This window comes from Leguminivora glycinivorella, chromosome Z (assembly GCF_023078275.1).
Source record: "Leguminivora glycinivorella isolate SPB_JAAS2020 chromosome Z, LegGlyc_1.1, whole genome shotgun sequence".
Lineage (NCBI taxonomy): Eukaryota > Metazoa > Arthropoda > Insecta > Lepidoptera > Tortricidae > Leguminivora > Leguminivora glycinivorella.
The window spans coordinates 55,094,512-55,111,095 of record NC_062998.1 but is presented as its reverse complement, the minus strand read 5'-3'; the positions used below and the strand labels follow the sequence as shown (position 1 = coordinate 55,111,095).

At 39.4% G+C, this 16,584-nt stretch overlaps 1 protein-coding gene across 1 annotated transcript; it reads right to left on the bottom strand.

Annotated features, from left to right (window-relative positions):
• Positions 1-2,441: 2,441 nt before the first annotated feature.
• On the bottom strand, positions 2,442-16,371 carry LOC125240529. Its single transcript, XM_048148421.1, has 10 exons — positions 16,245-16,371; positions 13,341-13,466; positions 12,639-12,791; positions 12,000-12,135; positions 11,133-11,260; positions 9,798-9,923; positions 4,742-4,906; positions 4,226-4,368; positions 3,293-3,374; positions 2,442-2,730 (listed from the first exon to the last, which is right to left on the bottom strand). Exons 1-10 carry the CDS (start codon positions 16,369-16,371, stop codon positions 2,609-2,611), a joined length of 1,308 nt encoding a protein of 435 aa, XP_048004378.1. The 3' UTR covers positions 2,442-2,608.
• Positions 16,372-16,584: the final 213 nt, after the last annotated feature.

The window sequence follows — 16,584 nt, the reverse complement described above, 5'->3', positions numbered from 1 at the left end:
TAAAATTACATCTTTGCATGGATTATTCAAATGGTAAATTCTTTCAGGCAAATAATTTTACCTATTATTTTTAAAATAGGCAATCGATCTTGACGTGTATTTTCTATTGAGAACATCTAAAAAGAAGTCAAACGAAATATGAAACGCCTATTTAATAAATTTCATTAAAGAACTGGCAAATGACAAGTTACTTTAAGACCACACTACTAGCCTTTCTTTTTCCTATACTAATAAAACACATAGAATAATAGGTACTCTTTTTATGCTAAAAATAATTTATCAATCGGTGTAGATTAGTTATAATGACCCCTCATAATTTAAAAATGTAAATATATGACTTATATTGTACCAAGTAAAACCATGTAGTATGAGTAACTTATTATGGTAAGCTGTCTCTCTTTGCTGTGAATGTATTTTGCAAGACTTCATAATTATAAGAGTTATGCTTATTAATATTTGACATTATTTTTAATTTTTAGCACACGGGAATATGCATTAGCAATAACTGCGTGGGTGATGGAAAATGTTTGATAAAATAGGTACAGGCAAAGTTGGCATAAAAGTCATTTTAATGGGCAAAGTTGCCACACAAGAACATACAAAATTAATTTTTAAAATGGTTAATTTTTATTTAAATAAATAATTATTAGAGCTTGCAAAATTCATACATATCATTGCAGGACAACTACGTATTTAGACCCTAGATGTAGAATTATGGAAACCTATTTATACATGAAAATTTAATATATTGATGCAAAACAATATTTGTTTCTTTTCTACACTGTTTTGGATGGTACCTGGCAATCAAGCGTCCAGTTCGCCTGGTGGTAAGTAGTCACTGTTGTTTATGGACGACCGCTTGGAGCGCTGTTCGTTTTCTCCACGGTATGAATGTAACTTTCGTGGCGTTATCGCTTTCAAGTATTAAAAACTCAAGGTAACATTGATAACCACACTCAAAGCTTTGGCTCTGTTATTTTAGATATTTTTTTATCTTTTTCATCAAATTAGTATTTCCAGTGAACGGATTCGGTAGCTAGCTTATTAAAATATCGACGCTGGCGATAAATATGGGCCGGCATTTTAACGAGATGACTTTGTGATGAATCTATTTCGACCGCTAACATAGTAAGCATGACTTATACAGGGTGTAACATAGTGAAACCAAATGATTACTGATCACATTTATAAACTTTTCTGGATATGCGTGGTCCATTAAAATGATTACCAATAAAAAACTATTATGTTATTTAATACCAAACGTATTTGACAATGATAGCCTCGTAGTCAAAATACCTACCCTGATGATGTAAAGTTTTAGGCTGGCGCTGTTCGCAGACTGGAAGTGGCCAAAATCATATTTTCCAAAAAAAATTTGCGTGTTTTTATTTTTTATAAGAACAAATGACATATTTCTTTATTTCGAAATCAGGATATCACGTCAATACACATTTTGAAAAAAAAAATGTAGCCATCATCACTGTAGTTATGATAGTATTTAAAAGGTGGCGCTAAAAAATCGAGGTACGATTCTTAGTATGATGTATGTAAATCCTATATTAATAATCCTTGGGCGTGTGTATCGCAGACCTAATGAATCACCTTATACGGTATTAGCAGCAAATATCACCGAATCACTCGGAATCTCTAAAACAGATTTGACAATTCAACAACTCCTTCAATATTCCTTGGATTTCTAGCTATCTCTGAGGGTCCAGTCCAATAAATCTGCCGAGTCTTCGATATTGATACTTTTGGCGAAACAAAGGGTTCGTTCAGGTGGCCAATTAGCGAATAACTGACCCTCATAATGTATTTGACAACTATCCTTAAGGAATTTTAATCAAAAACTATGTCTCTGTCTTGCCACATTAATTTATTAAAAAGTAAATCCAATCAATTTCTTGAAACTCTAGATGAAAATAAATAATTCTTTCTCACTACGACTATTGTTTAACATAAGTATAGTTATTTTTAGCAGTTTATCTAAACCACGTTTAATTATATTTTTTACTGATTAATTAGATCAATCCGTAATATTTTAAAACTTAATCAAAGGAAATTTGTGATTGATAAAAGCGCCATCTATTGATTATAACTTGAAACACTACGAACGCTACCGTTTGTCGTGTGAAACTTTCCATGGGTTGTAATAGTTACGTATGCTTTCCATAGATGGCAGTAATTATACATTATCGTCAAGCTCACTTTGCAAAGGACTAGATTGCTTTATTAAAATGTTATCAATTGTTTGTAGTAATTGTTAAAGAACAGACTTAGTACAGTTATATTAAAAACAGAAATCGAACTTTACCTCGTGTTAAAATACTTTCACCGCTTGATCTAATGGTTTTATTGTTCATAAACAGAGGGCGCAATAAAATAACAGTATATCGCAAAAATGTTATTAAATCTTATGTCTATTTACACACATTAAAAAGTTTCCTAATCTTTGAGGATCTACCTTTGGCATAGGTATCCAATTTTTCTTTTTTTTTTAAACATTCGAAAACATTTCTCAACTTGCACACAATGTAGCTGAGATCAAAGACAATACAACTCCAATCTCTTTGGCTTATATCAATACATATGTAAGTAAATACTAGAGTTATATAACGTTATTGGTACACGGCTGCTGTATGTAATTGAGACAGAACCCCCTGTTGCCGATGTCCAGTGGCGCCTCTATGTTATCCGTGTGGAACCACAGGCGGAATGGCTTCACTGTGCCTGCGGAAATATAATGGTTGAAAATTAAAATACGGTCTTATTCAAAAGATACGACACTGATTTCGGCACTGTATTGTCTATTTTCAAATGTAATTACACTCAATGTAACTCTTCTGTAATGACGGTTCGTGCCAAAATAAAGAGAAAAAAAAACGACGTATGAGCTCTAGCTATCAGTATCAAATATCACTTTTGACATTAATTTAACACATAATACCTACTCATAGTCGGATTGTATTCTGATCAGGGAAAACTAGAATAGTTTTTGATGCAATTTATTTATTAAGTCAGTTGACAAAATTGGATTAGTTAGGTTATGCAAGGTGTTTTTATCCAATTGGGCTCTGCCAAAGATTTCAAATGACATGCGCTGTGTTTTGCCCTTCCAAGCGAAATTACATACATAATTTCAAACTGCTAATACCTTCCTATGTATTTATTTTAGATAATTTATCTTATTTTCGGTCTAGTCGTAGCTAAAGGATATATCCGGCTTTTTTTTACTTATTTCCTAAGAAGTCTAAGAACACATTTACTGCAAATAAATAGGTAGGTGTCTTACTCATGACAGTGGAAGTCTGCATGGATAACTCGGCGGAGAAGGTGCCTCCGCAAATGCGGTCTGTGCAGAGAGCTTGGGCAGGCTGTAAAAACAAAGATATTTTAAGTAATGTACAAAAAACCGGCCAAGAGCATGTCGGGCCACGCTCAGTGTAGGGTTCCGTAGTTTTCCGTATTTTTCTCAAAAACTACTGAACCTATCAAGTTCAAAACAATTTTCCTTGAAAGTATTTATAAAGTTCTACATTTGTGATTTTTCCCATATTTTTTAAACATATGGTTCAAAAGTTAGAGGGGGGACACACACTTTTTTTTTCCTTTAGCGTCACTTCCCGGTGAAGTGACAATCGTTTACACTTCGAGATTAACCCCTGAAACCAAAAACTTGTTACTGAACGAAACCTTCAATTTATTCATGAATTGTCTGGGACAGATCTGGAACAAGGCGTTTGAGGGGTTAAAAGTTACCTGCACTCTGCCCACGTTGAAGGCGCATGGCACCAGCAGCCAGTCATTGGCGCACGCGTTGGGCCCCACTCCGGAGCCCACCATGGCGTTCACTGGCCCGTCACTGTTGCCGTAGATGGAAGCCCTTTACCTTGATCTATCTTGTCCCTGGTAGTTACCTGCACTCTGCCCACGTTGGCACGGCAGCAGCCAGTCATTGGCGCACGCGTTGGGCCCCACTCCGGAGCCCACCATGGCGTTCACTGGCCCGTGACTATTGCCGTAGATGGAAGCCCTTTACCTTGATCTATCTTGTCCCTGGTAGTTACCTGCACTCTGCCCACGTTGGAGGCGCACGGCACCAGCAGCCAGTCGTTGGCGCACGCGTTGGGCCCCACTCCGGAGCCCACCATGGCGTTCACTGGCCCGTGACTATTGCCGTAGATGGAAGCCCTTTACCTTGATCTATCTTGTCCCTGGTAGTTACCTGCACTCTGCCCACGTTGGAGGCGCACGGCACCAGCAGCCAGTCGTTGGCGCACGCGTTGGGCCCCACTCCGGAGCCCACCATGGCGTTCACTGGCCCGTTACTGTTGCCGGAGATGGTGAAGGCTCGAGAACGATTGTTCACTGGAAATAAGAAGTAGTTAGAAAAGTAGACAGTCGCTAGTCGACTCAAGGGTTGGTGATGAATATTGGATATAAGGTTTAGAATAAAATTGGAGTTGGTTAAAATGTAGTACTTACTTACCTACATTTTAACCAACTCCACTAGTTCTGGTCTGGTTTATGTAATTTATACCAATTAGAAGATTCTCTGACTCCTCTGAGTCTCTGACCGGACTAAAATTTATCGAAACAGGAGGCGGAAATAAAGTGGCAGTAGACGATAATACGAGTCAGTTGGTCTTGCTTGAAAAAGCTGAACTCGCGGTAACTACTTGAACTAGCGGTAAGTACTTGATGAACGAAAGCAGAACTACCTAAATCATCAAGGTAATACCTGTGTCGGGACAGGCGGAGTACTGGATCCCGCAGAAGTTCCTCTCCATCCTGATGCAGATCCCGTAATCCTGGTTGCTGAGCTGCAGCCCGGTCGCGGGGTCGTAGTTGAAGGACTTGAGCTGCCCGGAGACGCCCGTGTAGTACTGCAGGCAGCCTTCGTCGGCTGAAATATTGTTTTTGCTACTTGAAACTTGTTGGTTATGTTTTTTATTAAGACTGGTTTAAAACTATGACGTCGGGGTTGTAAAACCAAACCATGTTTTTCAAAGCTGGTATCTTAATAGCAAATTTTTAAAACCTTCTTCTTCAAATTAAATCTAACCCATTTTATCCTGCATGAATATCCTGTTATCCTCTACTCATATGAGTCATCATAATATGTATATTTTGGATTGAGTAACCTCCTAAAACGTCTGAACCTTCCTTAGCTCTTTCTTCATCGAACGGCGTTAAATAAATAATTACTTAAGTAAATCATAAATGTGTATTGTTTTTGTTTCTTGTCGCTAGAATCCCTTTGGTTAATGAGTGCTGAGCCAGCACTAGGGTGGGGCGTGTTAGCGACGTGCTCAAACGGTTTATTTTAATTTGTTTTAGGGTTGTTATTTGTACCATATTACTTTTAAGTTGAAATTTGGAGGTAGATATACGTGTGATGCAGCGACAAGGTTGCAACGGTTTTTTTCCCTCGACCGCGCGTCAGTCGGCTTGTCTATCCGAGCGCGACACACGTACATACTGCTCTCATTTAAATGAAAATGAAATGAAATGAAAAATGAAGTGGAACACCCTCACCATCAACAGTGGTTCTACGCCGACGATCTTAAAATTTTTAGACCTATTAAAAATTCTACTGATCGCATCTTACTGCAAGACGACTTGGATAGGCTGAGTGTTTGGTGCTCCGAGAATAAAATGACGTTAAATGCAAAGAAATGCTGTTACATCTCTTTTACACGCAATAAAACTATGGTGCCTACTACTTATACCATCGCGCAGCTTGAAAAGGTAGATACAATCTGTGACTTGGGAGTAACGCTAGATAGCAAATTAAATTTCAATGTGCATTACATTAACATTATCAAAAAAGCATCTCGTATAATATTGTCTTCGGTTACCGCGATAGTTACTCATGAAATAAAACTATGGAAACGGATTAAATCGCGTATAATGAATTTAAAATACATCCCGACGTTTCGAACTCTTTACAGCGTTCGTGGTCAATGGGTGACTGAGGAAAAATTAAAATGTGCAAAGCCATGACCACAAATAATATAGATTTCTAAGGCAGGTTCACACACTATTAATAAAGCTAGTTATACAATATTCAAAAAATATTCTAAGTTCTTTGTCCAAAATACTTGAAAAAATCCTAAACAGTAGACTTATATCATATCTAAACAAATTCAATATTATCGCTTCAAATCAATTCGGCTTTAGAAGAGGTGTTTCAACCGAGGATGCTGTCGCTGCCTTTACTAAATCTCTTGTTAGTAAATTGGACAGCAAGCATCACTGCTATGGAATCTTCCTCGACCTATCCAAAGCTTTCGACACCGTCTCTATCCCCATTCTTGTCTCGAAGCTTGAAAACATCGGAATCCGTGGCCAATCACTAGAAATTTTTCGTGACTACCTATCTAATCGCACCCAACGTGTCAAAATCGGCTCCTACTGTAGTAACGATGAATTTGTTCACTACGGAGTTCCTCAGGGAAGCATACTTGGCCCAACTCTCTTCCTCATATACATCAACGAGCTGTGTCAACTTTCCATCCCTCACTGCGACATATTCGCCTACGCGGATGACACGGCTCTGCTGGTGTACGACAAAACGTGGGAACAGGCCAAAAAAAACGCTGAGACAGCAACAATCAAGGTCATGGAGTGTTTGACGAAAAACATTTTAACGTTGAACCTTGAAAAATCGAAAGTGGTGCGTTTCACTCTTCCACATACCTCGAAACCTCCGGATAGTACTAATACAGTAAGGGTCCATATCTGCCCCCCGAATCCACAGACTGCACCTGTACTTCCCTCCCTGTAGTTCCTAATATTAAATATTTAGGTGTGTATGTGGATCACAAGCTTGATTGGTCAGCGCATATTGACGCTCTATGTACTCGACTTCGTAAGCTTATATACATTTTCAAGCAGCTTCGACATTCGGCATCTACCGAAATCCTATCTCTAGTCTATCAAAGCCTGTGTCAAGCTGTCATCACCTATTGTATCCCACTGTGGGGTGGAACCTATAAAACAACACTGCTCAAAGCCGAGAGAGCGCAAAGAGCTATCCTCAAAGTGATGCACTTTAAAAGACGCGATTTCCCCACGGCGCAGCTATACTTTGAGTCCAAAGTACTATCTGTAAGACAGATTTACTTATTGCGTACAATTCTGAGACAGCATTCCTTAACTCCGTTTAACATTGCAAATGCCCAAAAACGACAGGGAAATCCGGTGTGCAAAACTGTGACTTGCCGCACAATGTTTGGTCGTCGACAGATTGAAGCTCAAAGTGCTCGTCTTTACAATAAAATAAATAGCCTAATAAAAATCTACAGCTTAACAAGGCGGGAAGTTAAAATCAAACTAGAAACATGGCTGCAAAAGTTAACATATCATGAGACAGAAAATCTTCTCATTATACTTTCTTAAAAAAAATAGGCAACTAAATAATGTAAATAATTAATTAATTAAATTGTCTAGGTAGGTACAACAATATATGCATGTGTAAAAAGTATTTGAAATAGTTAAGAGTCTAAAGCTTAATTTTTTATCACTTCCTTTAACCACTGTTACATGACCTGCAATATTGTAATGACTTCAATATGAAAATGGAAGAACTCTAGCCCCTAAGGCACAGGTACTAACCTAGTTTAGGGGTCAAAGTTTGACCACTACAAGCCGACATCTTTGTACAAATCCCTAGTATAGTTATTATGTAACTCTGTTATTATGTAACTTGCTCTTTTATGTACAATAAAGATATTATTATTATTATTATTTGTTTCTCCGTTTTTAAACTCTCGGGTCTTTCGAGCCCGGTCATTTATAAGGCGTGCGTGGGGATATAGATCCAACACGTAGAGGCCGCTTGGAGATATTTGATGTCATGTAGAACGCCTGCTGGAACCCATTCACGGGTACATATAGATACCCGTGAACCGGTTTCAGCAGGCATTGGAAACTATTGTCAATAAAATGGAAAGAATAGATCAGGTCTATGGGTTGAAGTTTGGATATGTTATGAAAATTAGCTATTGCAAAGGTCCGGACACCTACCATAACATTGCATTAACAAGTTATCGAGGCAGGCGGTGACTCGCCACTCTAGATGGGCACCTGATTTGCCATCATAAAGACGGCCAGGCGCAACACCGGCGTGAGTGGCTCAGGGGTGTCGAGAGGTGGTGCTGCGCTTTCTCCGTAGTTACTCGCGGCGTTATGCCCTTTAACACTTCCACCCCTGGAGCGATAGCTCAGACGTTCCTCTCTGGACGGCCAATGAAGGCAAGCCAGAGCTGAGAGTCCTGCGGGTCCCCTTGGGGTTCCACTCCGGCCGGCGAAGACACGCCGGAGACGGAGACCCTGACCGACTCTCGGGAACACTCGGGTCCGTGGGGTCGTCACTCCCCAACAGCTCGCCACAAGCTTATTATTATTATTATTATTATTTACCATTACTCTGTTAAAAAAAAAAAAAATTAACCAATTAATCTACACAAAATTGACAAAGAAACAAACTGCAAATGTCCAACACCATACAACACAAATGCCTCACAGCCTTCGTCGTGCTTGTTCCATTATCAGATGTACTACTGGATCCCAAGCCGGTGGTAAAGTAAAGCCATCCTCTCTATTAAAGTTTGGATATTTCTTGATCTCAATGGCCTCTCGCAACATTCTGGGTATATATCGCTTCTCCTTAGCGAGAACCAGAGGATGAGGGGATGTATTTTAAATTCATTATACGCGATTTAATCCGTTTCCATAGTTTTATTTCATAAGCATCTCGTATGTTAGGATTTTTACTAAGAAACACTAAACAGTTTAGGCGGGCTCGAACTAAAGTACTGCTTTATAATACGTTAGTGAGAAGCAACCTTGAGTATTGCTCCCAGGTTTGGACACCTTATTATGAGGTGCATAGCAATCAAATTGAAAAGGTACAGAGACGCTTTTTAACACAGTTAGGATTTAACTCTTCCAAAAACCGTAAACTCACATCATACAATAAACGTCTGAAATTCTCTTTCGGTTTGTTTCGCTTAGTAATAGGAGAAAAGTACTAGATTTAATGTTCCTTTATAAATTAGTTAATAATAAGGGTTTAGATTGTCCAGAATTGTTAAGTAAAATAAAAATAACTGTTCCTGCTAAGTTACTTCGTCCTGGTTTGTACAAGTTATTTAGCATTCCATTTGGAAAAACAAATTTGGGTCGCAATTCTGATCTTTTAAGAATGGCTAAATTATATAATCATATCCCAAGCTCAGCGGGAGTTGATATATTTAACGATACACCAGTACAATTCAAAAGGAAAGTGACAAAATACGTTAGCACACTGGGTATCACATAGTACCATATACAGCCACCAATACCTTAAAATGCGTAATATAATATATTATAATAGTTACCAAATAACCTGTCTTCTTTTTTTTTTGTCTTGAAATGTAGGTAGTAAAACTAATTTTTTTTTGTAATTTAATGGACCGGTATTAAATTATGTACTTATTAGGTAATAATAAGTTTATGTATTGCATGTTTAGTTGTAGTTCACTGGTATAAGACACCTAAATATGTAAGTTGTGGTTAGGTGGTTACCTATAATTGGATAAGCATCAGTTTAGACTTTTGTAACTAGATTTAAGAGCATGTAAGATGTATTATCTGTTGGTAATCCTAAATAAATAAAATTAAAATTAAATTCTTTGTGTTCCATGTCTTATAGGTACAGTCCAGTTCATTATGTGCACATTTCTTTACTGTAACTCGTTGCAATAAGGTGAAAAAATGTACATATATTTATAACTCGACTGTATGTATACCTCTATAGATGGTGCTGCACGGGATCTGTGTGACCTTGACCTTCCACATCCTGGCGAAGGCGGCCCCACTCGTCACGAAGGTCAGCTTCACGGGATTCGTGGACCCGACTCCTGCGTCAATGTACACTGGAAATAATAAGGGCAAGAATAAATAAAAGGGGAACGTAAATACTGCCTTGTGGTACACCAAAAGCAACGTTTCCTCCAATCGCTGTGGTGTTCACTAATTTTAACACTGCATTTTCATATCAAATTGTATGTAGACGGGTTCAAAATAGGTAGGTCTGCAAAAATCTGTCAACATCTAGTTCCTAAATTCTCAAAATAACGAGAGTAGAGACCATGTCAAAGGCTTTTGCTACTTCCAGGAAGGCTGTCCTTCAACTAATGAGTTAAAAATGTGATATTAGGTAGAGATTTGATAAAGTTTGGAGTTCAATTAACGTTAATCGCTGCCTATTTAGCTTGGTTCTCCATGGTGCGGAACTTAAAATTAACTACTTCATATCTAATATTGTCTTCGGTTACCGCGATAGTTACTCATGAAATAAAACTATGGACACGGATTAAATCGCGTATAATGAATGTAAAATTCATCCCGACGTTTCGAACTCTTTACAGCGTTCGTGGTCAACGGGTGACTGAGGAAAAATTACAATGTGCAAAAGCTACCCACATACAAGAAATATTAACGAACCGTGACCACAAATAATATAGATTTTTAAGGCAGGTTCACACACTATTAATAAAGCTAGTTATACAATATTCAAAAAATTTACCATTACTATGTTACGAATAATTAACCAATGAATCTACACAAAATTGACAAAAACAAACTGCAAATGTCCAACACCATACAACACAAATGCCTCACAGCCTTCGTCGTGCTTGTTCCATTATCAGATGTACTACTGGATCCCAAGCTGGTGGTAAAGTAAAGCCATCTTCTCTATTAAAGTTTGGATATTTATTGATCTCAATGGCCTCGCGCAACATTCTGGGTATATATCGCTTCTCCTTAGCAAGAACCAGAGGCTTGACAAACTTTATAGCATGATTGACTTTATCCATGACATGTTCAGAGACTGCGGACCTTTGCCGACGGTGCTTGAGCTTATTTCAAGCCTATGAATGGTTTGGTTGATGGTGGATGGAGGACGGGGAGTGGCCATCCACCAATGTTCAATGGGTGGACAGTGTTAAGGCCAGGGATTAACTCAGATGCCAATTCATTACGACTGCAGAAAACCGTGCTGAATGGATAGCTTTGGTGCACAAAATAACGGCCTCATGTGGTCGCGACCCTCAGCCACGAGGAAGTGGTGTTTACTCAACTGTGACTGCCCTGGTTGAGGCCGCATATGGCCGGCACGGGGTTGCCCCCGGACACGATGAACTGGTCCTGGTTGCAGACGTTGTTGACCGGCTCGGGGCCAGCTATGGTAAAGCGATTGAAGTCCAACCTGGAAACGACTTTATGTTAAAACATTTAACTTTTGACAAGCAGAAACGGCTGCCATCGATTCCACTAAAGGTCGAAAGTTCAAACCCAAGGCAGTAGTTCTCCACTATGAAATTTATCCGAATAGTTTGAATAGAATTTCTAAATTGCACACATACACATTATATAATATGAGGTAAAACAGAACTCTCAACTGCGTATTTTTAAAAACCTTGACATGAAAGAGAAAATACTTAATTTACTGTTATAAGTGTCACAACCCTCCCCCGAAAACAGCAGCCAAATAACACCTTTGTCCTTTGATCCTTCTGACATTATGAGTTTTTGTCAGCTGGTGAGTAAAGTCGCCAGAAAGTGTGGATTATGGGTAACTCCAGATGTATCACATAAATGAAGTTACATGGCAGAGAATGCTTATCATGAAGCAGGCGGGGCATGTTTGCTATCATCATTGTTTGGACGACCGGTCTGGCCAGCGCGTGCCTGCATGCCTGCATGCTAAGCCACGGTCCTGGGTTCGAATCACGGTAAGACCATTTATTTTTGTGATCAGCACAGACATTTGTTCCTGAGTCATGGATGTTTTCTATGTAAGTATATAAGTATTTGTATATTATTTATATCGTTGTCTGAGTACCCGCAACACAAGCCTTCTTAAGCTTACCGTGGGACTCAGTCAATCTGTGTAAGAATGTCGTATAATATTTATTTATTTTATTTATCATAAATAATAGTCGTACCTTATTTGGCACACATCCGGGTGAGACTTGATGACGGTGAGCTCACACGATCCAGTCCCGTCGTACGACGAAGGATATCCGCTGTTCACGAAGTACGTCCCATTCTCTGACGTACTGCTGCCGCAGGATGTCATGACTGTAACATATTTGAGAGTGTGGCGTAAACGAGGCGCGATAAGATCTGCCCGCGCTTTTTCTGTCTGCGTCGCGAGCGCGCGTTAGACTCTCAGGAAGTTCATTGCTGTTGTTGTGTCACTGCTTGTACGCTACTCCGTGGCTTGGACGACGGGCACGCAACGGCGATTCGCTGCAACGCGGCGCGACGAAATTAAATCTTCGATCTGTATGGAAGTGTCTTAGGTGGGCAACGTAGATAAACTACGGATGATAGGCGATGTGGTGCGATGTGACAGCGGCGGTCGCGCGATCGTCGTCCACGCAAGCCACGGCGCTAGCGGCACGCTCACACACTTGTGACACATGTCAAATGACAGGATGATTGACAGCTGAGGGATTGGCAGGAGAGCTACTCACAAATGCAGCACAGCCCTAAGCCGTTAGCGCAGTACCCGTTGGCGGACCGCCGCGCGCGCTGCTCTCGCGCGCAGCCGCGGTTGCCGTGGTAACAGAGCTACTCACAGATGCAGCACAGCCCGAAGCCGTTAGCGCAGTACCCGTTGGCGGAGCCGCCGCGCGCGCTGCACTCCCGCGCAGCCAGGCACGTGCCGTTGTCGCCCGACGCGCCGGCGCAGCCTCCGTTCGGAAACGTCACCACCGTGAACACTGACAGGACTAAACGTGAACGTTAGAAAATTGGTAGCAGTAGAAACATAGGAACAAAGCTACTAAAGTGCTCTGCCACCTGAGCCACCAAGACTTCAATGTAGCGAAATTTTCCACAAAATGATTAAAAGATAGGAGGTTAATTACTTAATGCAATAAATAAACTGACGTTCGCTAAGGCTAATAATATTAAACTTGTAACACTGAATGTTCCCTGATTTAAATCGCTTACAGCACGTTTGCTACGTATATTTATTCACATTAAGGGCCGGTTGCATCAAATCGTCTGTCACGTTAAAGCGTTCGTTGAATTTCATAGTATGGGAAGTTCCATAGACATCTGCTGCGTGACGATGATGTGTCTGTCAAATGTGGTTGATGCAACTGGCCCATGAGTATAATAATAAGTAGTTAAATATCACAGTTTAAATTATGTAGCACTAAAAATACGGTCTATGGGTGTACTTATAAAAACTTGTTACTTAACTACAGAACAAAAACGTTAAACGAAAATTGCTTTTAATTTATTATATTGTATGTATTTTAATAAGAACTTACATCGGTTCTCTTTTTGCGGCCAAAACCTCGCCTTCTCTTCACCGTTTTTGAAATTCCCGAATCGCCATTTCGGGAACCCATTTTGCTTCACACCGAATCTATCATTACTTTCACAGCTCCCGAAAACTAATATAAGAACTAACAAAACTATCATTGTTGCTCTAAAACCAACAAAAAATATGAAAATTAAAAGTTAAGACACTTTTTATTATGATTAGTTTTCAACGTATTTATGTCGCAAGTCGCAAATGTAGTTTTGATGTCCAAATATGACTAAAATCTACAAAACTATTATTAATATTAAAAACTAGGACACTTTTGAACTATATCAGTTTTCAAACTATGTCACAATTATTTTTAGTTGTCCGAATATGTAGTAATTGGGTCAATGCCACTCTATAAATCGTTCACATCCGTTTTTAAAGCATAATCGGACTACCGTGTACCTATTTATTAAAGACACTAACTGGACACGGTAGTGACTAATCAAACTTTTTAGACACCTCTATTATCAAAACGTGCGAGAAAATGGTCGTTGGAAAGTGCGAACGGAGTATTTATGAGTTTATGAGTGCACTCGGGAGGGAACAATGAGTTTTCTCTATTGTGTGCACAAAGGGTAATTTGGTGTTAATATTGTCACGCCGCGTAAACGCCGGTTAGCGTACACTCGGCACGGTGTGTGCGCTTATCTCTTCCGACTGGGATGTAATAGTTATTTGTTATACAAGGGGGCAAAGTTGTATTTTAACGCCGAGTGTGGAATTGAAAAACGAGCAAGTGAAAGGATTCTATAGTTGAACCACGAGCGAAGCGAGTGGTTCGAAAATAGAATCCTGAACTTGCGAGTTTTATAACACACGAGAAGTAAAATACACTTGCGAGTTTTATAACACACGAGAAGTTTGCACCCGAGTGTAACACAAAACTTTTCCCCTTACTATAGCGAGGAAACTACAACGCAAAAAATGCGTTCATCACTGCTTCCAGTAGTTCCACAGGTGGTAAATCATCTTTATTACTAGATTCATAGCAGCTAATTTGACTTTATTCAAGGTCAAATTACTTTACCCACTAGTGGATAAAATGCGTTTTTACCCGCTGGTATTAAAGGACAAAACACGTGTTTCCGAGCTAGTGAGGGGAAAATGCATTTATCACTGCTTCCAGTAGTTCCACGGGTGGTAAATCATCTTTATTACTAGATTCACCTACTTTTATCAATTTTGAAGCAGTTAATTTGACAGTATTCAAGGTCAAATTACTTTACCCACTAGTGGATAAAATGCGTTTTTACCCGCTGGTATTAAAGGACCAAACACGTGTTTCCGAGCTAGTGAGGGGAAAATATGTTTATTTTCAGTACATATATTTATAGTGTTTTTTTTACGCACTAGTGCGAGAAGTGGTTCATTTCTTGTTTTAATTTATCGCCACTCGTTTCGAACTTACCTTTTTCCACACTTGTATCGCAGTGTACTACTACGTGCAATATTGGATACTGAGAACAACATTATATTTAGATAAATTAAATTCTTTGTGGTGTAGGTATGGCACTGAAGCTTTAGTAGTTTCATGTGTTCTGCCTACCCCTTTATGGGAAACAGGCGTGATTCTATGTATGTATGTATGTAGGTATGGCTCGTTTTCTACTTTTATATTGTAAAAGATTTATCTGCTTTATAAGAATAAATATAGCAAACCTGAAATATGAACCCATCAACCCACATAATATATCAAACCACATTAAAGTTTAATAGATCCGACTGTACAGACAAAGTTACACATTGTTAATATTAAAGTTGTCAAACGATCCAATATTGTTAGGTGCCACAATAAACGCGCATGAAATAGCCATTATATGAATTATATGATTGACATAGTCTCACCACCGCATCCGCACTCAACTCAAGTACTTACGGAAATCGTTTACGATTTTTTTATGAATACCAAGAATGATTTATACTGGACTGACAAAGCCCATACAAAAAAGCGTACCCCTGAAATGTATGGGCCTTTTAAGCTTAAAACTAGATGGCGCTGTTCGCAGCCTGGAAGTGGCCAAAATCATATTTTACCCAAATATTTTTGCGAGTTTTAATTTTTTATAAGAACAAATGACATATTTTTTTCATTTTAAAACCATTATATCACGTCAATACACTGAGAAAAAATACAACCAGTTTTCATGTTCGTTCAACAAGTTTTTTGGTTATTGTCATGTCTTCGCCTCAAGATTTATATTATTTAACGAAGGTAGTTGCCCTGCAACTTCACGACGTATTCGCACCTAGTTCATCGGTATCGTAGAAAGAGAGAAAAGATACCGCCTCCTCTTCTACGATGCCGGTCCCGGTAATTAAGCCTCACCTCATTCTTGTCCGTGCGCGCGCGGCGAACGCACCTGGTTAAACTTAAGCTTTAATTAAATAAATTCATTTTCGTTTCGTGAATTTGCCAAGGGCAAGCATGCCTAAGAGAAAAATTAAATCGGATGAAGAACGTTGGAAGAAAAAGATTAGGAAATATGAAGCGAAATTAAGACTGAATTCGTCACGAATTATTTACTCAAGTGATGAGGAGATTTTACGAGGTGAGTAGATGCAGTTTATTGTGACTTTTATAAGTGATCCTAATATTCCCCGATCTAACACGAGATGTTAGGCAGTGGAAAGTACAGCTCCGAGTTATTACGAGATAATAACCAGTAGCAATTTTGCAGAGTTAACACGAGATGTTAACCGTTAAATTTAAAAAATAAAACACGGGTTTTAACCTGTTTCCTTGTTTTTGTTCAAGATGAACCGTCGCCACCTCCACAAAATCTAGAAACCGAGGGGCTAGACGAACGATTGGGTGTATCAGCCGGGTTCTCGGAGGAACCTCCCGGGCCAGAACAAGTACCTGGGCCCTCGTCAGCGTCGCTTCCGGTGGAACCAGTACCTGGACCCTCGTCTGCGTCGTTTCCGGTGCAACCAGCGCCAGGACCCTCATCGGCGACGGAGCCTGCCGTATTCGCCGAGCCCGCCATTGCACCAGAACAGCTCGAAGTCGAACTAATTGACCCGGAGCTACTTCAAATCTTAGGTGATTTTGTTGCTGAGGCGACGGAATGGGGCGAGGAAATTAACGACAATTTGTCAAAAATATTGACGCCTATTTTAAGAGATGGGCTCAAAAAAGAGATTAAGGAGGAAATTTTGAAAAATAATTTACTACCAGTAAATTGCCCATTTATATCTAA